The sequence below is a fragment of the Cervus elaphus genome, chromosome 33 (genome assembly GCF_910594005.1).
Source record: "Cervus elaphus chromosome 33, mCerEla1.1, whole genome shotgun sequence".
Lineage (NCBI taxonomy): Eukaryota > Metazoa > Chordata > Mammalia > Artiodactyla > Cervidae > Cervus > Cervus elaphus.
The window spans coordinates 14,755,638-14,780,946 of NC_057847.1; the positions used below are offsets into that span (position 1 = coordinate 14,755,638).

Genomic DNA, 25,309 nt, shown 5'->3' on the forward strand with positions numbered 1-25,309 from the left:
CAGATATGCAGATGATAATACCCTTATGGCAGACAGTGAAGAAAAACTAAAGGGCCTCTTGATGAAAGTGAAAGAGGAGAGTGAAAAAGCTGGCTTAAAACTCAACATTCTGAAAACTAAGATCATGGCATCACTTCATGGCAAATACGGGGAAACAATGGAAACATGAGAGACTATTTTGGGGGGGCTCCAAAATCACTGCAGATGGTGGCTGCAGCCACGAAGTTAAAAGACACTTGCTCCTTGGAAGGAAAGCTATGATCAACTTAGACAGCATATTAAAAAGTAAAGACATTACTTTGTCAACAAAGTTCCATCTAGTCAAAGCAATGGTTTCTCCAGTAGTCATGTATGGATGTGAGAGTTGGACTATAAAGAAAGCTGAGCACTGAAGAATTGATGCTTTTGAACTGTGGTGTTGGAGAAGACTTGTGAGAGTCCCTTGGACTGCAAGGAGATCCAACCAGTGTATCCTAAAGGGAGTCAGTCCTGAATATTCACTGGAAGGATGGATGCTGAAGCTGAAAACTCCAATACTTTGGCCACCTGATGCAAAGAACTGACTCCTTGGAAAAGACCCTGATCCTGGTAAAGATTGAAGGTGGGAGGAGAAGGGGATGACAGAAAATGAGATGTTTGAATGGCGTCACTGACTCAATGGACATGAGTTTGAGTAAGCTCTGGGAGTTGGTGATGGACAGGGAAGCCTGGAGTGCTGCAGTCCATGGGGTCGCAAAGCGACTGACATGGCTGAGCGACTAATCTGAACTAAGCACAAAATATATTTTAAGTATAAGGAAGTTGGCTAGAACTGCAGTATAGGGATGACTCTGCTGAATCACTTGATAAGGCTATTTTAGTTTTTTTTAATTTATATATATACATATATATATATATATATATGTATGTATATATGTCTACATTTCAACTTGAACTGTGATAGGGAAATTCCTAGAATCCTGCCCTGGTACAAAGCAGATAGCAAGCATGAGTAATTGTTTTGCAAAATAATTTTTTACATAAATATATAGTCAAGTACTTTCTACATAGCTACATTAGATATTAATATTCTCACATGCATAATGTTGTTCATCTTGTTCTCCGTAATCATTTGTATTTTTCCTCATATCTTCTTTTTTAATGCCACTTTCTTGCATTTTTTGTAAATGATAAGCCATTTTTTTCTCTAGAAGAGCTTGTTTCTAAAATATTAAACAAGTATATTGGTTAACATCAACTTGCTGTTTAAAGATACAAATAAATATTTAATATGTGACAGTATGTTGGAAATGAGCAGTCATTCCTGTCCTGTGACTTGTAAGGTTATTCTGAACATAAATTTGGGAGGGTGGTAATGGGTAAAATTCCATATGTTGTCAAACAGGAAGAATATATTTAACCCTTAGATGCAGTTGTTCTCATTGCAAACCTTCAGGGTATCCAGTTTCAGATCAGACATCATCTCAATGTATTGCTCTCCTGTGATTTTAGGCAATTTCTAAATCATCTTCAGTTGGAGAATTCCCTTACCAAAAGTCACTCAGGTCAAACACATATAAACAGAAAATCATACATGAAATCTGGCTTTTTTTTGTATATCTCTGGACTAATATTGACACTGGATATACCAGAAAAGAGACAGCTGCACAGAGAAAGAGCCCCAGTAATCTTCAGAGAATTTCCTAGAGGAGCAGTCAGCAAGAGAATGGATTAGTACTTATGACTTTTATGTGAGAAACTACCCAAGACCAAAGACAGGCCCATCCCAAAGGAATCAAGAAAAGAATACTTGACACTAATCTATGATGCTTATTCACATGAGGCTACCCAGAAAAATTCATTAAGTCATAGGGCATTGAGTAGAGTACTAAAATGGGTCTTGTCTCTGCAGTGATGAATAACTCACCCCAGGTTCAATATGGTTCTATTCTTATCTAACAAATATTAAAAAGCAAGACTTATAAAAATCAAACCATTTCCAAATAAACCTATCTACATATAAGAAAAAAGAGTTAAAGAGTATTATACAAAGATGAAAACACTCAGCACACACAATAAAAAGTTCATAATATTTGGCATCCAATCAAGGAATATCAAGCATATAAAGTAGCACAGAAATATGACCCATAAAGAGAGTAATCAATCAAAAATAACTCAGAAATAATACAGATGTTAAACTTAAAGATAACATTAAAATAAATAAGCTGAAAATAGAGTTACCATATGATCCTGCAATCCTATTCTTGGGCATATATATAGAGAAAGATACACTCACAAAGATACACTCACTTCAACATATATAGAGAAAGATACACTCACAAAGATACACTCACTTCAACATATATAGAGAAAGATACACTCACAAAGATACACTCACTTCAACATTCACTGCAGCACTATTTACAACAGCCAAGACAAGGAAATAATGTAAATGTCCACTGACAGGTGAATGGATAAAGAAGACACGATATGTGTGTATACACATACAATGGAATATTACTCAGTCATAAAAAGAATGACAATGCCACTTGCAGCAACATGGATGGACCTAGAGATTATCATACCAAGTGAAATAAGCCAGAGACAAATATACATCAGTTATATGTGAGATCTAAAAAATAACACAGATAATCTTATTTACAAAGCAGAAATAGACTCACAGGCACAGGAAAAAAAAAAAAATTTGAAAACTGCCAAAGAGGGTAGCAGGCAATGGGTAGAGAGACAAATTAAGAGTTTGATATTAACATATACACACTACTATATATAAAATAGGTAAACAAGGACCTACTGTATAGCACAGGGAACTATATTCAGTATTTTCTTATTATCTATAGTGGAAAAAAATTTGGAAAAGACTTTATATATGCACATGAATATATATGTGTGTGTGTGTGTGTGTGTGTATAACTGAATCACTTCTGTACACTTAGAACATCATTATAAATTAACTACACCTGAATTAAAAACATACAATAACTGAATTCCAAATATTTATAAGATAAACAAGAGACACAGAAAGTACAGAAAGTGCCCAAATCAATTTTAAATGTGTGAGATAAGCAATGCATTTGGTGCATTAATGGTAGAGTTCACACTCAAGGGGAAGAGATTAATATATATTCAGAAAAAGAAACCATCCAAAAAGAAATACTGAGAGAAAAAAAAAATGCAAAATTAGGCAATGTGGCTAAGATGGTAGAGAAGGGAGACCCCAGGCTTCCTTCCTTGATCATGGACATACCAAAATTAAAACTATTTTCAGGGTAACTAAGAGAATGACAAGAAGACTAGCAGAAAAGACTTTCCATAACTAAAGACAGAAAGAAGTAGCCACAATGAGACTGGTAGGAGACAAAGACATGTAATATAATCTAGAGCCTCACCTTGGGGTCAGTGACCCATAAACAACAGGATAATCACAACTGAAAAGGTTCTTCCCAAGGAGAAAAAGGTCCAAGCTCAACATTAGGCTTCCCAGCCAGAGAGGTCCTGCACCAAAAAGACAAACTTCAAGAATATCTGGCTTTGAAATTTAGCAGAGGGTGGTAGGAAATAATGACTTTGCTCTAGAAATGCACATGCAAATATATGTTTTGAGGCCCAGGGCAGAGGCAGTAAGGTGAAAGAAGCATGGATCAGACCAGCTTGTTCATCTTGGAGAGATTCTTGGAGAGACAGGAGGCAAGTGGCATTCCCTTTGGGGATGGGGATGATGGTGGCAGCCACTTTTGGAGGCCTGATTTACTACAAGGATACCAATGCTGCTAAGTACCATTTTGGGGTCCTCCTTTTAGGTCGTTAGCACTGAGGGATGACCTGCTAACAAGGGAGCTGGCAACAGTCCTGGGACCCATCTGGGCTATACGACCATCCTGATTGGGACCCATCATCTCCCAACAGGGGCCTGGTACCTGCTCCATTTACCAGAGGTCCCACAGCCACTCTTACTAGGACATGCATTGTCTACCAGTCAGCTGGCTGAGGCATGGGACCCTTGGGCCTTTCAACCAGCTGCACCAGGACCCAGTGCTGTCCACCAGTGGGCATGGCAGCCATCATGTGATGCAGAGCTTGGCAGTCAGCCAGGCCATGTAGATCTGATATGGGACACCTTTTGAGCACATAGTTCTCATGACCAGAGGAGAGTGTACCGCTGTGCCTCAAAGGATATTACCCACATGAGTACACATCTTCAGGACTTGGAAATATAACCAATGTATCTAATACATAGAAATAAATAAAAAGAATAAGGCAAAATGAGAGAAACATGTTCCAAACATAAACAAAACTTCAGAAAAGAACTAAATAAGGGGAGACAAGCAATCTACCTGATAAAAGAGTTCAAGATTATGGGCATAAGCTGCTCAAGGAACACAGAAGAAGATGGATGAACCAGTGAGAAGTTTAACAAGTGTTAGAAAACATAGAGAGGAATCAAATGGAACTAATAAAATAGCTAAAAACAAACAAACAAAACACTAGAAGGAGTCAACAGATTAGCTGATACAGAGGAAGGGATCAGTTAATTGTAAGACAGAGTAGTTGGAATCACCTAACTTGAACTGAAAAAAACAGTTAAACAAAATGAGAGTTTAAGACAATTCTATACATCAGTCATGCCATAATTTGCATTACAATGGTCACAGGAGGAGGAGAAGAGAGAAGGAAAGTGGCTGAGGACTTAGATGAAGAAAAAATAGATGAAAACTTGTCTAATGTGGGAAAGAAAACAGCCATCCATGTCCAAGAAGCACAAAGAATCCCAATCAAGATCAACCAAAGAGGTTCACACCAATTTCTGGCAAAAATTAAAGAAAAGAAGGAATCCTGAAAGCAGCAGGGGAAAAGCAAATAGTTACATATCCGTAAGACTCTGAGCTAACTTTTCAGCAGAAATTTTGCACTCCAGAAGAGTGGTACAATACTTCAAAGTGATAAACGGAAAAGTTACAACTAAGAATATTTAGCAAGGCTGTCATTCAAATTTGAAGGTCAGCCCATGAATTTTGTAGGTAGGTGCCCAATATGCTACTGGAGATCAGTGGAGAAGTAACTCCAGAAAGAATGAAGAGATGGAGACAAAGCAAAAACACATCCAGTTGTGGATGTGACTGGTGATAGAAGTAAGGTCCAATGCTGTAAAGAGCAATATTGCATAGAAACCTGGAATGTTAGGTCCATGAATCAAGGCAAATTGGAAGCGGTCAAACAGGAGATGGCAAGAGTGAATGTTGACATTCTAGGAATCAGCAAACTAAGATGGACTGGAATGGGTGAATTTAACTCAGATGATGATTATATCTACTACTGTGGGCAGGAATCCCTTAGAAGAAATGGAGTAGCCATCATAGTCAACAAGAGAGTCCAAAATGCAATACTTGGATGCAATCTCAAAAATGACAGAATAATCTCTGTTCATTTCCAAGGCAAACCATTCAATATCATGGTAACCCAAGTCTATGCCCTGACCAGGAATGCTGAAGAAGCCAAAGTTGAACGTTTCTATGAAGACCTACAAGAGCTTTTAGAACACCAGAAAAGATATCTTTTTTATTATAGGGGACTGGGAATAAGTCCTGGGTGTTCATTGGAAGGACTGATGTTGAAGCTGAAACTCCAATATTTTGGCCACCTGATGCGAAGAGATGACTCTTGAAAAGACTCTGATGTTGGGAAAGATTGAAGGCAGGAGGAGAAGGGGACGACAGAGGAGGAGATGGTTAGATGGCATCACCGACTCAATGGACATGAGTCTGGGTAAACTCCGGGAGTTGGTGATGGACAGGGAGGCCTGGTGTGCTGCAGTTCATGGGGTCGCAAAGAGTCAGAAACGACTGAGTGACTGAACTGAACTGAACGGAAAAGACAACTAAAAAGTTTTAAAAGAAATGTGAAAAGGACTGCTCTAAGCAGAAAAGAGCACAACTAGAAATATGAAAAACACAAAAGGAAAAATCTCATTGGTAAAGGCACACACACAGTAAAGGCAGTGGATCAAGCACTTATAAAACTAGTAGGAAAGTTAAAAAACAAAAGTAGTAAAATCATATCCACAGTAAGTAGTTAAGTCAAAATGAAAATTGGTTGCATGGTTGTGTCCGACTCTGTGATCCCATGGACTGTAGCCCATCAGCCTCCTCTGCCCATCAAGTTCTCCAGGCACGAGTACTGGAGTGGGTTGCCATTTCCTTCTTCAGGGGATCTTCCCGACCCAGGGATCGAACCTGGTTCTCCTGCATTGCAGGCAGATTCTTTACCAACTGAGCTACTAGGGAAGCCCAACCTGGGGGTCCAGCAAAGTGACTCAGAACCCCTAGGGAATTTGACTTTGGAGGCCAGTGGGATTAGATTACAGAACTTCCACAGGACCGGGGAAACAGACTCTTGGAGGGCACAAACAAAACCTTGTGCACACCAGAAGCCAGGACAAAGGAGCAATCCTGACAAGAGACTGAGTCACACTTGACTGTGAGTGTAGTTAAGTAGTTAAGGGATGCACAAAAAGTAGTTACGGGATACCCCAAAATATATAAAATATAATATGTAAAAGCATTAAAAATGGAGGGGAGAATAAAACTATAGGGTTGTTAGAAAGCATTTGAATCAAAGAGATAATCAACTAAAGCAATCATATGTAATGCGCACACACACACACACACACACACACACACACACACATATATATATACATATATATATGATTTTACACACCACACACACGTTTTATGCTTCCCAGGTTGCTCAGTGGTAAAGAATCTGCCTGCCAATGCAGGGGACACAGGAGATGCAGGTTTGACCCCTGAGTTGGGAAGAGCCCCTGGAGTAGGAAATGGCAATCCACAAAAATATGTGTATGTGGAGGCTAGATAATATGCTACTAAAAAACCAATGGGTCACTGAAGCAATCAAACTAAAAATATCTGGAGACAAAAGAAAATGGAAACACAATGACCCGAAATCTATGGGAAGCAACTTTTCTAAGAGGGAACTTAAAAGAAGTTCTAAGAGGAAATTTACAGCAATAGAAGCTTATATCAGGGAACAAAATTCTCAAATAAACCACCTAATCTACACCCAAAGAAACTAGAAAAAGAACAAACAAACTCAGAGTTAGTAGAAGGAAGGAAGTCATACAGGTCAGAGCAGAATAAACGGAACAAAGACTAAAAAAAGTTGGAAAAGATCAATGAAAATAAGATCTGGTTCTTTGAAAAGATAAAAAAATTGAAAAATCTTTATCCAGGCTCATCAAGAAAGAGAGGGCCCAAATAAAATCAGAAATGGAAAAGAATTTATAATCAACACCATAAAAGATTATGGTGAACAGTTATATCTCAATAAAATACACAAGCTAGAAGAAATATACATTCCTAGAAATGTATAATCTCCCAAGACTGAAGATAAAATATGAAAAAAGAAATTGCCAGTAATGAAATTTAATCAATAGGACCAGAAATCTTTACTGATGAATGCTACCAATATTTAAAGAAGACTTAATATCTATCCTTCTCAAATAATTCCAAAATATCAAAGAGGAAGGAAGGGTCTTCCAAACTAATTCTAGGAGACCAGCATCACTCTGAAACAAGACAAAAACACCACTCAAAAAAGGAAATTACAGGTCATTATCAATGGTAGACACAGATGTAAATAGCCCCAAAATATTAGAAGTCAGAATTTGACAATACATTATAAGGGATCACACACCATGATCAAGTGGGATTTGTCTGAAAAGTATAAGAGTGTTTCAGTACCTGCAAAAAAATCAATATGATACATATTAATAGTGTGAAAAATAGAAATAATACAATTATTTCAATCAATGCAGAAAAAGGTGCTATAAAATTCAATATCTATTTATGATAAACACTCTCCTATGGCTGACTCATGTTAATGCTTGGCAGAAATCAACACAATTATGTAAAGCATTTATCTCTCAATAAAAAAATAAAAAGTTAAAAAAAAAACCTCTCCACAAAGTAGGTGACAGGGGAAGGATACCCCAACATTATAAAGGTCATATGTGATAATCCTACAGCCAACATCATAGTTAATGGTGAAAAGTTGAAAGCATTTCCTATAAGAGAAGGAATAAGACAAGGATACCCCATTCCACTACCTTTATTGAACACAGTATTGGAAGTTGTTTTGAAGAGGCAGAGGAACCAGAGATAAAAGTGCGAATATTTGTTGGTTCATGGGGAAAGCAAGGACGTTAAAAAAAAAAAAAACATTTACTTCTGCTTTGTTTACTACACTAAAACCTTTGACTATCTGGATCACAACAAACTGGAAAATTCTTATAGATATGGGAGTACCACACCACCTTACCTGTCTCCTGAGAAAGTTAAATGCAGGTCAAGAAGCACAAGATAGAATGGACATGGAAGAATTGACTGGTTCCAAATTGGGAAAGGAATATGACAAGACTGTATACTGTCACCTTGCTTATTTAACTTAAATGCAGAGTACATCACACAAAACACTAGACTGGATGAATCACAAGCTGGAATCAAGATTGCTGGAAGAAATATCAACAACCTCAGATATGAAGATAATACCACTTTAATAGCAGAATGTGAAGATGAACTAAAGAGCCTCTTGATGAGGGTGAAAGAGATGAGTGAGCTGGCTTGAAACTCAGCGTTCAAAAAACAAAGAACATGGCATCTGGTCCTATCACTTCACGGCAAATAGAAGGGGAAAAAGTGGAAGCAGTGACATATTTTCTTTTCTTGGGCTCCAAAATTACTGAAGATGGTGACTGCAATCATGAAATTAAGACACATGCTCCTTGGAAGAAAAGCTATGGCAAATCTAGACAAGTATTCAAAAAGCAGAGGTATCACTTTGCTGACAAAAGCCCATATAGTCAAAGCTATGGTTTTTCCAGTAGTTATATACAGATGTGAGAGTTGTACCATAAAGAAGGCTGAGTACAATACAATGCTTTTGAATTGTGGTGCTGTTCACAGAAGACTCTCGAGAGTCCCTTGGACTGCATGGAGATCAAAACAATCAATCCTAAAGGAAATCAACCCTGAATATGCATTGGAAGGACTGATGCTGAAGCTCCAATGCTTTGGTCACTTGATGCAAAGAACTGACTTACTGGAAAAGACCCTGAGGCTGTAGAGACAGAAAGCAAATGGAGAAGGGGGCAACAGAGGATGAGATAGTTAGATAGCATCACTGACTCAAGGGATATGAATTAGAGCAAACTCCAGGAGATAGTGGAAGACAGAGGAGCCTGGTGAGCTACAGTTCAGGAGAGAGCAAAGAATCAGACATAACTTAGCAACTGAACACTGGAAGTCCTACCCATAATACTTAGACAAGTAAAGAAATGAGCTGTGTCCAAATTGGAAAAGAAGATGTAAAACTGTTTGCAGATGACATTTTATTATATAGAGAAAATCCTAAAGATGCCCCCAAATTTATTAGAACTAATAAATTAATTCAGTAAGATTGCAGGATACAAAATTAATAATCACAAGTTATGTTTGTACAAACCAACAATGAACTAACAGAAAGAGAAATTAAGGATCAATCTCATTTACAATTGCATCAAAAAGAATACATTACCTAGGAATAACTCTAACAAAGGAGATTAAAGACTTAAAATCACAAACTCTAAGACATTAATGAAATAAATTTAAGACAACACAAAAAATTGGAAAGACATACTGTGCTCACAAATTGGAAGAATTAATATTGTTAAAATGACCATATTTCCCAAGGCAATGTACAGATCCAATGTAAACCCTATTAAAATACCAATGACATTTACGGAACTAGAACAAATAATTCTAAAATTGGTATGAAAACATAAAAGTTTTTGAGATAGATGAGCGTCTTTTCTCAAAATAATCTTGAGAAAGATGTTCAAAATCATAATCCCTGGTTTCAAACTATACTATAAAACTACAGTAATCAAAACAGTCTGGAGATGGCACAAAAGCAGAAACATATATCACTACAACAGAAGAGAGCGCCCAGAAAGAAACCTGCACTTATATGGTCAATTAATGTACAACAAAGGAAGCATAAATATACAATAGGAAAAAGATAGCTTCTTCAATAAATGGTGTTGGGAAAACTGGACAGCTAAAGGGAAAAGATAAAACTGATTTACTTTCTCATACCATATACAAAAACAAATTCAAAATGGATTAAGGATTTAAATGTTTAAGATTCCAAACCAAAAAACTCCTAGAAAAAACAGGTATTATAATCTTTGACATAAATTTTAGCATTATTATTACTATTCTGATCTGGCTTTTCAGGCAAAAAAAAAAAAAAAAAGCAAAAATAGACAAATGAGACTGCAAAAAACTAAAACTTTTTTGGACACATAGATTCTTGGCAAAACAGAAAGGCAGTTTACTGAGTGAGAGAAGATATTTGTAAATGATATACCCAATAAAAGGTTAGTATCCAAAATATAAAACAGAATCATATAACTTATCAAAAACAAATAAACAACACAACCAAAAATGGGCAGAGGACTTGAATGGACATTTTTCTAAAAAACATACTGATGCCCAAAAAATACATGAAAAGATGCTCAACTTCACTAATCTTCAGGGAAATGCAAATCAAAATCACAATGAGTACCACCACACCTCTGCCAAAATGGCTATCGTTAAAAACACAACTAATAACAAATGGTAAGGATGTGGAGAGTAAAAAAGTTGGCTTAAAGTTCAAAATTCAGAAAACTAAGATCATGGCATCTGGTTCCATCACTTCATGGGAAATAGATGGGGAGACAGTGGCTGACTTTATTTTTCTGGGCTCTAAAATCACTGCAGATGGTGACTGCAGCCATGACATTAAAAGACACTTACTCCTTGGAAGAAAAGCAATGACAAACTTAGACAGCATATTAAAAAGCAGAGACATTACTTTGTCAACGAAGGTCCATCTAGTCAAGGCTGTGGTTTATCCAGTGGTCATGTATGGATGTGATAGTTGGACTATAAAGAAAGCTGAGTGCCAAAGAATTGATGCTTTTGAACTGTGGTATTGGAGATGACTCTTGAGAGTCCCCTGGACTGGAAGGAGATCTAACTAGTCCATCCTAAAGGAAATCAGTCCTGAATATTCATTGGAAGGACTGATGTTGAAGGTGAAATTCCAATACTTTGGCCACCTGATGAGAAGAGCTGACTCATTTGAAAAGACCCTGATGCTGGGAAAGATTGAGGGCAGGAAGAGAAGGGGACGGCAGAGGATGAGATGGTTGGATGGCATCACTGACTCAATGGACATGAGTTTGGGTAGACTCCGGGGTTGGTGATGGACAGCAAGGCCTGGAATGCTGCGGTCCATGGGGTCACACAGAGTTGGACATGACTGAGCAACTGAACTGAACTGAACTGAAGGATGTGGAGAAAAGGGAACCCTCAAGGCACTGTTGTCTGGATTATAAATTATAAGCTGGTAGCAGCCACTACAGAAAACAGTATGTAAAATCCTAAAAAAATTTAAAATAGAGCTACCATATGATCCAGCAATTTCACTTCTGGATATTTAATCAAAGGAAATACAAACACTAATACAAAAGATGCAGGCACTCAAGTGTTCACTGCAGTAGTATTAACAGTAGCCAAGAAAAGGAAGCAATCTAAGTGTTCATCCATAGTCAAATGGATAACTAAGATGTGGTCACACACAATGGAATATTATTTAGCCATTAAAAATATTCAATCTTGCCATTTGTGACAGCATGGACAATCTGAAAGATATTATGCTAAGTGAAATAATTCAAGTTAGACAAATGTGACATAATATCAAATGTAGAACCTAAAAAATAAAACTAACAAATTCGGATATAGACAACAAGAAACATGTGGTTTCCAGAAGGAGTTTGGTGGGAAGCGGATGTAGGGATGTAGGGTATTAAGAAGTACAAATCTCAAGTTATCTAATGAATTAAAGGGACAAAATATACAGCATCTGGAATACAGTCAATAATATAAATCAGCTTGTATAACAAAGTTTACCAGACATATTGTGGTGATCATTTTACAATGTATGGGTGTGTCAAATCATTATATAATACACCTGAAGCTAACATAATACTGTACACTGACTATATTTCAATTAAAGTACTACAAAATGAAAAACATCATTAAGGTCTGGTGCAATGTCAAGCAGTCTAATATCTATGTAGAGAGGCAAGACAGGACAAAATAAATATTTGACAATAATGTCCATTATGATTTCTTCTAATAAACATTATACTGGAGGTTCTAGTCAATGCAATCAGGCAAGAAAAGGAACTAAAAAAGCATCCATGTTTAATGAGCACCAAGATCATTTGTAGCACCATGATCATTTATGTAGAACATCAGTTGGCACCTACAATAAAACTACTAGAGCTAGTAAGTGTTTTTATCCATATCAGATGAATATTAAAAATTGCTTTCCTATATCCTAACAAAATAATTGGAATTTAAAATTAAAAATACAAATTATAATACATTAAATTATGAAATATATAGGAATAAATCTAGCAAAAGATGTCTAAAAGCTGTACACTTCTAATTATATAAGAAAAGTTAAGAAGACATAAATAAATAGAGGTATTTGGTTCATGAGTTGGAAGATCCGATATATTGAAGAAATCAATTCTGCCCAAAATGACCTATACAGTCAATACAATTCCCATCAAACTCTCAGCAAACTTTCCTGGCAAACACTGACAAGATGGTTTTAAAATATATATATAAATATAAATGTAAATATAGATTAAACAAAACAACTCTGAAACAGAAAAACAAATTTGGAATACTAAAATTACTGATTTAAAGAATTATTAAATGTATAATCAAGATAAGACAAATAGGTCAAAAAACAGAAAAAAGGAGTAAAGTTAGACTAATGAAACTCATTTTTGACAAAGAAGCTAAGATAAATCTCTTATGTTAAAAGTTTTTGATAACTCTGAAAAACACACATAATTTGAGTAAAAATATAGGTAATGTCAAATCTAAAAGAAAAGAATATAGATTATACTAAGAAACACATAAAAATGAATTGAAAAGCTTTTATATTAAAACATAATTCAAAAAGACAATTTGGAATAGCTGCACTGCAATTCAAAAAGCCAATTTAGAATAACTGCACTGGAAATACCAACAATTCAAACTGCTCTGCCATTAAGATGCCCCAAGCAGCCTGTGGTATTACCATGCCTACCATCAGCGGTCATGTTTGATGGGTACGCCCAGTGCCAGAATTTGATTGAGACTAAAGCTTATGGAGACACAGTAAATGTCATCAGGTGAAAATTAAGAGGAAACCTGGGGCATTCTATTGCTACACCTAAAAGAATGAAATTTGAGTATTCACTAACACCATACACAAACATAAACGCAAAATGGATCAAAGACCTAAATATAAAGCCAGATGTTATAAGACTCTTAAGAGGAAAATATAGTCAGAACACTCTTTGACATAAATCACAACTATATCTTTTTCTTGATCCACCTCCTAGAGTAATGAAAAGAAAAATGAAAAAAAAAAAAAAGACAAGAAAACAAACAGGACCTAATTAAATTTAAAAGCTTCTGCACAGCAAAAGAAACCATAAACAAAAAGGGAGAATAAATTTGCAAATGAGACAGAAAAGGAATTAGTCTCCAAAATTTACAAACAGTCCCTTCAGCTCAGTTAGAAAAACACACAGCCCAATCAAAAATAAGCAGAAGGTCTAAACAGACATTTCTCCAAAGACCCACAGATGGCCAAAAAGCATAGCAGTGTAGTTCTATTTTTAGTTTTTTAAGGAATCTCCATACTATTCCCCATAGTAGTTGCACCATTACATTGCCATAACAGTGTAGAAGGGTTCCCTTTTCTTCTCCACACCTTCTCCAGCATTGATTGTTTGTAAACTTTTTGATGATGACCATTCTGACCAGTATGAGGTGTTATCACATTGTAGTTTTGATTTGCATTTCTCTGATAATTAGTGGAGAATAATATGGAGATTCCTTAAAAAACTAAAAACAGAACTACTATGTAAGACCTAGTAACCCCACTCCTGGCCAAGTATCTAGAGAAAACTATAGTCCAAAAGGATACACACTCTCCAGTGTTCATTGCAGCATTCACAACAGCGAAAACATGGAAGCAATTCAAATGTCCGTTGATAGAGGAACAGATAAAGAAGATGTGGTACATATACACAACAGAAAATTACTCAGCCATAAAAAATGAAATAATGCCATTTGTAGCAACACAGATGACCTGGATAGAGATGATCATACTAAGTCAGACAGAAAAGACAAAATATTTTATGATATCACTCATATGTAGGATACAATTAAAAAAAAAAAAAAACAAATGAACTTATTCACAAAACAGAAACAGACTTACAGATATGGAAAACAAACTTATGGTTACAAAAGAGGAAATGTGAGGGGGTGGAGGAATAAATCAGAAGCTTGTGATAACACACACAAAACACTACTATATACATGATAGATAACCAACAAGGACCTATTGTATAGCACCGTAAACTCTACTCAATATTCTGTGATGACCTACATGAGAAAAGAATCTAAAATGGAATGAATCCCTTTTCTCTACACCTGAACCTAACTCAACGCTGTAAATCAATTAGTGCTGTGCTTAGTCGCTCAGCCGGGTCTGACTCTGTGACCTCACAGACTGTAGCCCACCCTGTCCATGGGGATTCTCCAGGCAAGAATACTGGAGTGAGCTGCCATGCTCTCCTCCAGGGGATCTTCCCAACCTAGGGATTGAACTCAGATCTCCGGCACTGCATTCCAATAAAAAAGTGGTGAAAAATTAAATAGAAAATAATAATTATAGTAAATTCAAGTAAGCTGAGATTGCCATATGAAAAACGAGTCACTGACAATACTAAAATGTACATGTAATAAGTCTATAGGGCTTCCCTAGGGGTCGCAAAAGAGTTGGACATGACTTAGCAACTAAACAACAACAACAGAATGGTAATATAAAAGATTAATATATTTCAATTTCAATATTTAAAAAATTATATAGCAGTATATATCAGTATAACCAAACTACGTAAATCTTACACTAACACATAGGTTTGTCGACAAGAAATTACCTAAAATAATTATTTAGATTATTTTAGATAACATTTATTGACATAGAGTTGTCCATGTTATTTTGTTAATAAAAAAGCAATCTACAAAAGAATCTGTAAGGAATAATAACATGAATGTATGTATTCATTCAAATACATAAACATTCATAGAAGTATTACACAATGTGTAAGAATACAGTTCTGTGTGTATGTATACCAATAAATAAATATGGTGGTGATGGAATTACAAATGAATTTTATTTCTCTTTATACTGATTTACTCTAAATCATAAAATATTATTATTTAAAGTTCAAAACAAGTATTCTGAAAAGATTAACTGGTGGGGAAAAACTGAGAACTTGTTTCAAAATTCTAATTCTAATAAAAAATCAGTTATATAAATTTTTTCTATAGGAATTACAAGTGTAGTTTATGGTGTGAGATAAAGTCAAAAGCAGCTTTATCAAATAATAGGGAAGTACTTTTTATATTACAGTTACAATATAATATGACCAAAATACAATAAAAAATTTTTATAACTTTCACTTTGTATAATACAAATCATTTGGGGTAACTGTTCTATTGCCATCTCACAAAGTGAACTACATTCAAAAATCAAAACTATCAAAAGTACATCCTCAATCAGCCCCAACCAGAGGTTAAATCTCACCCTACCTTCTTGCCAGTCTCTTCCCTGCTTTTACGCCGTTGTTCCTCTATCCTAGCTTCTCTTTTAACATCTTCTCCAATCCTTGTCAGAAGTAACATCTCTTTTGTCTTCCATTCCTAAAGAGCATCATGTTACCATATTCAGTATGCATACACAATTAACCTCTGTATTTTATCCACTACCAACAAACAAGTTACTCAGAACAAGTCAAGAGCCTAACAGAAATAAGACCAAGCATAAGTATTAGGTTGGTGAAAAAGTAATGCAATTCTGTGAATTTTAAATCATTAAAAATAGGCTTATGCACATCTTTATTAATCAAAATAGGCACTGTTACAATCAACACATTTTTGCCACTGAGAAATAAGTTTGTTTACTCCTGTAGCATAAAAATCTGTGCTTCGTGCTTTGAGATTCATTGAACTCTTAGACAGTATTTTCTGCTTCCTGCTGATTGTGAACAACAAGCAAAACGTTGTTGAGATGCCTGAAGAAGTGGTAGTCAGTTGGTGAGAGGTCAGGTGAATATGGTAGATGAGGCAAAATTTCAAAGCCCAATTTGTTCAACTTTTGAAGCACTAGTTGTACGATGTGTGGTTGGGCATTGTAAGGAGAAGTGGACACATTTTCATGACCAGTGCCAGCTGCAGGCATTGCAGTTTTCGGAGCATCTCATTGATTTGCTGAGCATACTTCTCAGATGTTATGGTTTTGATGGGGATGCAGAAAGCTATAGTGGGTTAAGCTGATAGCAGATGACCAAATAGTGACCATGACATTTTATTGGTGCAAGTTTGCTTTGGGAAGTATTTTGGAGCTTTGTCTTGGTCCGACAACTGAGCTAGTCATTTCATTGCCAGTTGTCACGTAAAATCGACTTTTCACCACACATCACAATTTGATTGAGAAATGGTTCATTGTTGTTGTGTAGAATAAGATGACACTTCAAAGATTTTTTAATTTGCAGTTAGCTCATTAGGTATCCACTTAACAAGCTTTATTCACCTTTCCAATTTGCTTCAAAAGCTGAATGACCATAGAATAGTCAAAGTTCAGTTCTTCTGCAACTTCTCATGTAGTTCTCTTTAAGATCAGCTTCGATGGAAGATCAGCTTTGATGATCTTCTCAATTGGTTGCTGTCAACTTCTGATGGCCGGTCATTGTTGCTCATCATCTTCAAGGCTCTTATCTCCTTTGCAAAACTTGAACAGCCACTGCGCTACAGGTTCATTTGCAGTTCCTGGGCCAAATGCATCGTTGATGTTGTGAGTTGTCTCCACTGCTTTATGACCATTTTGAAACTGAATAACAAAAGTGCTCAAATTTGCTTTTTGTCTAACATCATTTCTGTTTGCTGCTATTCCGTCGCCAAGTCATGTCTGACTCTTTGCAACCCCATAGACTGCAGCATGTTAGGTTTCCCTGTCCTTCACCATCTCTCAGAGTTTGCCCATGATCATGTATATTGCATTGGTGATGCCATAAACCATCTCATCCCCTGTCACCTTCTTCTGCCAACAATCTTTCTCAGCATCAGTGTTTTCCAATGAGTCAGCTGTTTGAATCAGGTGGCCAAAGTATTGAAGCTTCAGTGTCAGTCATTCTAATGAATACTCAGGGTTGATTTCCTTTAAGATTGATTGGTTTTATCTCCTTCCTGTCCAAGGGACTCTCAAGAGTCACCCCCAGCACTAGAGTTTGAAGGCATTAATTCCTCAGCAGTCTCCCTTCTTTATTGTCCAGCTCTCACAACTGTACTTGACTACTGGAAAGGCCATAGCCTTAACCATATGGACCTTTGTTGGCAAAGGGATGGTTTTGCTTTTTAACACACTATGTTTGTCATAGCTTTCCTACCAAGAAGCAGTTCAGTCAATTTAGTCATTCAGTTGAGTCCAACTCTTTGTGACCAAATGGACTACAGTATGACAGGCTTCCCTGTTCATCACCAACTCCTGAAGCTTGCTCAAACTCATGTCTATACAGTTGATGATGCCATCCAATCATCTCATCCTCTGTTGTCCCCTTCCTCTCTTGCCTTCGATCTTGTCCAGCATCAGGGTCTTTTCCAATGAGTCAATACTTTGCATCAGGTGGCCAAAGTATCGGGAATTCAGCTTCAGCATCAGTCCTTCCAATGAATATTCAGCTGTCTATCATGCTTTCCTTTAGGATTGACTGATTTCCTTTAGGATTGACTGGTTTGAACTCCCTACAGTCCAAGGGACTGTCAAGAGTCTTCTCCAACACCACTGGTTCAAAAGCATCAATTCTGTGCTCAGTTTTTTTTATAGTCCAACTCTCACATCCATACATGACTACTGGAAAAACCATAGCTTTGACTAAACAGACCTTTGTTGGCAAAGTAATGTCTCTGCTTTTTAATATGCTGTCTAGGTTGGTCCTAGTTTTTCTTCCAAGGAGCAAGCATCTTTTAATTTCATGGCTGCAGTCACCATCTTCAGTGATTTTGGAGCCCTCCCCCCAAAAAGTCTGTCACTATTTCCACTGTTTCCCCATCTATTGTCTATGAAGTGCTGGGACCAGATGCCATGATCTTAGTTTTCTGAATGTTGAGCTTTAAGCCAACTTTTTCACTCTGCTCTTTCACTTTCATCAAGAGGCTCTTCAGTTCTTCGCTTTCTGCCATAAGGGTGGTGTCATCTGCATATCTGAGGTTATTGATATTTCTCCCAGCAATCTTGATTCCAGCTTGTGCTTCTCCCAGCCCAGCGTTTCTCATGATGTACTCTGCATATAAGTTAAATAAGCAGGGTGACAATATATACACTTGACGTACGCCTTGCCCTATTTGGAACCACCAAATTCTCTGTGATCCAGCAAATGTTGACGATTTGATCTCTAGTTCTTCGGCCTTTCCTAAACCCAGTTTGAACATCTGGAAGTTCTCGGCTCACGTAATGCTGAAGCCTGGCTTGCGGGAATTTGAGCAGAGCCTTACTAGCATGAGTGCAACTGTCTGGTGATTTGAACATTCTTTAGTACCGTGCTTCTTGGGAATTGGGATTAGGATTGACCTCTTCCAGTCATTTCCCTAGTCTAAAATAAATACACAACAAGTAATAAGTCATTAGCAAAAAACATAAAGGAAGAAATGTACATTAAAATGATATATAACATAACCACATTTACTTAAGAATGCATTCCAATATCACATAGCAACATTCAGCAATGCAAAATTGCAATTACTTTTGCACTAACCTAATAAAATCATTCATTGGCTCTAGAATGGGCTTTCTTTACTGTACTCCTATTAGGAATGCATGGGTATTTAAATCTAAATTTAAAATGTTTTCTTCTCCACACTGAGGGCTATAATGGAGTAGAACAGTATCTAGTAACTTTCTCCATCATCACTTTAAGAGCAGATACTGGCTCATATACATAGTGTGTGGTGTCATCCTTACTTTCTGTAACAACTTCTGATTACAGCTGTGGAGAAAGATCATGTGGGTAAAATGTTTAGACCTGACATTACCTGAAGAAGCATGATGGACAGCTCAATTTATTTACAAATGAACAACTGTACACAATTTTTCTCTATTTTAAATTTGCTGTCTCTCACCTCTTCAATTTTTCTACGAAGACTAAGTTTTCTTCTTGCATGTTCTCGCAGTCGTCTTTCTTCTCTATCCATTTGGAGTAGGCGTTGCTCTTCAGCTGTGTGCTCAAGATGTTCTAACTCCCTCCTTATCATATCCAGATATCTAAGTAAAAGCAAATGTAAGTCACGGTGAACTAGGAATTTTGCTTACAATGACATCATCTGCTTTGATATTCCAAAACTACTCCTTGTTTGGTTTATTTCTTGAGCTTATATATATAATATTATATATATAAGTATCTGTTATTGTAGCCAAGAAAAGGATAAATGTGGGGCATATTATTAAAAACATTTTGTATGGTACATATTCACAACAGGTTTAGGAATATGTATTTGCAAAGAAGGTTGAAATAACTGAAACACTGACTTCAAATTTGGAAAAACGATTTGAATTTTCTAAGAAAAGATGTATGGTGATTCTCTTGTAATTTAAAAGGCCTTGAACACATCTTCCATGTATAGTCTCAGTCTCTGGTATGTCTCTGTGTTACAAAATTACCATGGAACATAGCAGTTAGGAAATGCAGCTTAACTCCACATCTTAATGAGGGAGGAGGGAAAAAAATTAAATATATTTTCACTTCCTAAGCAATGGTCTTGACCATGGAAAGGTAATGACTGGACATGAATAGATGGCATCTAAAGAGCTTGCCCCTTCATGGATCACTGCCTTGTCATGATGGAGGGGCTTGCATAACTCAATGAAGCTATGAGCCATACCATGTAGGGCCATTTAAAATGGACATATCACAGTGGAGAGTTCTGACAAAACGTGATCTACTGGAGGAGGCAATGGCAAACCACTCCAGTATACTAGCCATGAGAACCCCAAGAACTGTATAAAACGGCCAAAAAACATGACACCAAAACATGAGCTCCCCAGGTTGGAAGGTGACCAACATGCTCCTGGGGAAGAGTGGAGGACAACTACAAGTTTGGCTTTGGAGTACAAAATGAAGCAGAGCAAAGGCTAACAGAATTCTGCCAAGAGAACACACTGGTCATAGCAAACACCCTTTTTTTTTAAACAACATAAAATGACCTTACACATGGACATTACCAATGGTCAATACTGAAATCAGATTGATTACATTCTTTGGAGCTGAAAATGAAAAAGCTGTATTCAATCAGCAAAAACAAGAACTGGAGCTGACTGTGGCTCAGATCATCAGTTCTTCATAGCAAAATTCAGGATTAAATAAAGTGGGGGAAACAACTAGGCCAGTCGGGAACAACTTAAATTACATCCCCTATGAATATACAGTGGAGTTGATGAATAGATTCAAGAGATTAGATCTAGCAACTAGAGTTCCTGAAGAACTAGGGACAGAGGTCTGTAATATAGTACAGAAAGCAGTGAACAAAACCATGCCAAGGAAAAGAAATGCAAGAAGGCAAAGTGTTTGTCTGAGAAGGCTTTACACATAGCTGAGGAAAGAAAAGAAGCAAAAAGCAAGGGAGAAATGAAAAGGTACACCCCATTAAATGCAGTGTACCAGAGAATAGCAAGGAAAGACAAGAAGGCATTCTTCAAAGAACAATGCAAAGAAATAGAAGATAACAACAGAAAGGGTAAGACTAGAAGATCTCTTCAAGAAAACTGGAAATATCAAAGGAACATTTCATCCAAAGATGGGCACAAAAAAGGACAGAAACAGTAAAGACATAACAGAAGCAGAAGAGATCAGGAAGAGATGGAAAGAATACACAGAACTGTACAAAAAAAGATCTTAATGACCCAGATAACCGCAATGGTGCAGTCTTTCACTCAGAATCAGATAATCTGGAGTGTGAAGTCAAGTCAGCCTTAGAAAGCACTGCTGCCAATAAAGCTAGTGAAGGTGATGGAATTCTAGCAAAGCTTTTTAAAATCCTGAAAGATTACGCTATTAAAGTGCTGCACTCTTTAGGTCAACAAATTTGGAAAACCCAGCAGTGGCCCCAGGACTAGAAAGGGTCAATCCTCCTCCCAATTGCCAAGAAAGGAAGTACTAAAGAATGTTCAAACCACCAGACAATTGCACACATCTCCCATGCTACTAAGGTTATGCTCAAAATCCTCCAAGCTAGGCTTCAACATTACACGAACCGAGGAACTTCCAGATGTTCAAACTTGGTTTAGAAAAGGCAAGAGGAACCAGAGATCAAATTGCCAACATTTGCTGAATTATAGGGAAAGCAAGGGAATTCCAGAAAAAACAAAAAACAAACAACAAACATCTACCTCTGTTTCCTGACTATGCTAAAGCCTTTACCTGTGTAGATCATAACAAAACTGTTGAAAACTCTTAAAGAGATGGAAATACAAAGACCATTTTAACCTGCCTCCTGAGGAACCTGTATGCAGGTCAAGAAGCAACAGTTAGAACCCTGTAGCACAGCTGACTGGTTCAGGACTGAGAAAGGAGTACGACAGGCTGTTTATTGTCACCCTGTTTATTTAACTTATATGCAGAGCATATCATGAGAAACACCAGGCTGGATGAGTTACAAGCTGGAACCAAGGTTTCTGGGAGACTTCCCAGTGTACCAGGCCCGAGTACTTGTTTTTGGAAAAAAAATAAATTTTCTAGGAGAAATATCAACCTCTGATATGCAGATAATACTACTCTAATGGCAGAAAGCAAAGAGGAACTAAAGAGCCTCTTGATGAGGGTGAAGGAGAAGAGCAAAAAAGCCAACTTAAAACTCAATATTAATAAAACTAAGATTCTGGCATCTGGTCCCATTACTTCATGGCAAATAGAAGATGAAAAGGTAGAACAGTGATAGAGTTCCTTTTCCTGGGCTCTAAAATCACTACTGATGGTGACTGCAACCATGAAATTAGAAGATGATTACTTCTTGGCAAGAAAGCTGTGAAAGACCTAGACAGTGTGTTAAAAAGCAAAAACATCCCTTTGCCAACAAAGGCCCATATAGTCAAGGCTACAGTCTTTCCAATAGTCACGTACAGATGTTAGAACTGGACAATATAGAAGGCAGAGTGCTGAAGAATTGAATCTTTCGAAATGTGATGCTGGAAGAGACTCTTGAGAGTCTCTTGGAAATCAAGAAGATCAATCCAGTCAATCTTAAAGGAAGTAAGCCCTGAATATTCATTAGAATGAGTGATGCTGAAGCTCGATTATATTGGCCACCTGATTCAAACAGCTGACTCATTGGAAAAGACCCTGATGCTAGGAAAGATTGTTGGCAGGAGAAGACGGCGACAGAGGATAACACTGTTGGATGGCATTACCAATGCAAAGGACATGAACTTGGGCAAACTCCAGGAGATGGTGAAGGACAGGGAAGCCTGGCATGCTGCAGTCCACGGGGTCATGAAGAGTCGGACATGACTTGGCAACTGAACAACCACAACAACAACAAAGAGCTTGCAGTTTTTTTAAGCAATCACACATGTTTTATCAGTATTAAAGCTATATCTAACCTCCTTTTTTGAATTTGCATTAATTTACTCAAACAATGCTGCCAGTTCTTAAAGATGACTCAATAAAAAACTATTAAAAGCATAAGCTAAAGATACTTTCCCTCCATTTCCGACTATAGAATGGATTTTGGATTTGATTATTCAGTTAACAGCTCGGATTACCTCCTGGACTCCCAGAAACTGTATCTTCTCTAGCAGAAATTCATGATTATAGCCTTGGTACCAGAGTTCCCAATTCCCGGACCTTTTAGTCTCCCTTCCTCTCCATACTGAAATAGTGAAGTTAAATAGCATCCCGTACTTTAAAAAAAATCCTAGCTTCAATTATTTCTAGCATTTTGTAACTTATATATACAATATATAAGTTATATATATATATATACAATATATATACAATATACAATATATACATAAAATATGCATTAACTTCAATCTCACCTGTGCCTTATTAATGGTTCTTGGTCCTTACTAGACGGGGCGCCTTCCTCTAACAACCAATTTTGGAACTGTGTAACATCAGAACGTCCAGGTATTTGATTGTCTTCCTGTAGTTTATTTACTTGTTTTGCAAGCATTTTCTATTAAAAAAAGCATATGTGTAACATATCTATATATATGTATATATAGACGTGTGTATATATGTATATACAATTTTTTAACATTTCCCAGAAATAAAAATGCCTTTTGATCTGCTTTTTTTATATTTAATGTTTAGTGAAATTCCCATACTTTGTAAATAACTAATTCCGTTTAACTGCATTTAAATCTATTTTGAATCCACTGTAGATAAGGACAATTGAATCAAAATCAAGATTTCTGTTTCTGAAAATTAAAAAAAAAAATTCAGCTTATTTTTCTATCCATTCTAAAGAAATTAATTTAAAAGAAAAAGGAACAAGCAGAGGAGAAACTCCCAGCACAGAGGAGGAAATGAGGGGAAATAGAGAACACTTAAAAGTTAGGGGAATCATCTTCATTTCTATACAACTCTTGACCTTAGAACATAAATCTGTAAAACACACATATGTGCAGCTTTTTCATTTTTATCCAACTCGTGACTCTAAAGTCTGAATTCACTTACACACACATGGGCAGAGGCTCACATGTTTTAGTGGATGAACACAGCCACACATGTGTACAAACATACAGTGTACATGTTCTTGCATTTTTAGGATGTTATAACTATTCATACTTTTCCTCTCCTGTTACTTAACTTGTTTTGGTTTCCAGCCTAAGAATCTTGCTGCCACAACAGACTCTTCCAATTGGTCCCAAATCAGGTAGATGGGGCATATCCTAGTAACAATTTAATTAGTAAATTTTGCCAGCTACCACTGGCATATTAATAGGTGACCTGGTCCCTTTCCCTTTCTTGGCCCAAAATAGCAACCTCAAAATATTACCTTCTTCTGCTCTAAATTTTTACTTGGAGAAATTATTTAGGTGACCAAAATTAAAGGTAGAATATTATAAGAAAATACTCTGCCCACAAGCAAACCATTGTTCCAAACCCCACGTACAGAAACCAAATTTAAATATTTAACTTACTTGTTCTCTTATATAGTTTCTTTCGAAGTCTAATTTTAAACTGGTAAGATATTGCCTGTACTTATTCAATTCCCTCAAGGTACACACAATCTAAAAAAAAAACACAAGATAAAAACAAATGTATATAAATAAAAATATCTAAAAATCAAAGCAATTACTTTATAGAAGTAAAATAACACTCTGGTACCGAGTAAAAACTTGCTAACAATTTTGTAAGTAATATCTCTCTAGAATTTTTAATCAACAGGAAATTGCTATTCAAACAGCATTACTTTATTTACATGACTTATGCTATGGCAAGGAATTGAGTACATACAGTTATTAAAATAAAATAACAATGTAATAATAATGTTCAACCTCAATAAGAACAGAGTGTAGTAGGACTGTATCAGGCTGATTTTTCTAGGTTCTTATTTTGTCTTAATTTTTTAAAAAGTACATGGGACATAATCCTTGACAAGCATACAGTGCCATTAGAGACAAAGAAAACTATGATACAGTTGGGAAAATTCTTTTTATATCTTCAAACTATTTGGTAGTCATCTTTTGATATTTCAAGGAAAAAAAGTTAAAGGAAGAAGTAGTTTCACTTGGAAAATAATTACCGTCTGATTTTCTTTGACCCAAATACTGATTGATTTAATGGAATTTTCCATTAAGTATCTCTTCTGACCAAATTAAAGGTGAGCCAGGTCCCCCAGTGAGGAACAGAAGCAAGCTTTTATCAAATCTTAGAGGTTTTCAATGATTAAAGTTATCTTCAACTCACTTTATTATTGCTGGTGATGTAACCACCTTTCTTTAATCTTCTCAAGATGTCCTTACGCTTATGGTAGGCTCTTAAATGTGGATCATGGAGACTTTTGTATTGGTTTTCCAAAAGTCGACAGTAAGGATCAGTCAGGTTAAAACCGTAAGAAGGTTGAAAAAGCTGCAA

General features: G+C 36.5%; 1 protein-coding gene across 1 annotated transcript in view; it reads right to left on the bottom strand.

Annotated features, from left to right (window-relative positions):
- The window catches only part of FSIP2 (fibrous sheath interacting protein 2), a 111,575-nt gene that overhangs the window by 79,296 nt on the left and 6,970 nt on the right, over positions 1–25,309 (bottom strand). The window contains exons 3-8 of the mRNA XM_043894231.1: positions 25,142–25,303; positions 24,373–24,462; positions 23,263–23,402; positions 19,353–19,494; positions 15,771–15,881; positions 1,076–1,202 (exon numbers count right to left, since the gene is read on the bottom strand). Coding sequence (XP_043750166.1) covers positions 1,076–1,202; positions 15,771–15,881; positions 19,353–19,494; positions 23,263–23,402; positions 24,373–24,462; positions 25,142–25,303 — 772 coding nt within the window. The remainder of the gene's footprint in view (positions 1–1,075; positions 1,203–15,770; positions 15,882–19,352; positions 19,495–23,262; positions 23,403–24,372; positions 24,463–25,141; positions 25,304–25,309) is intronic.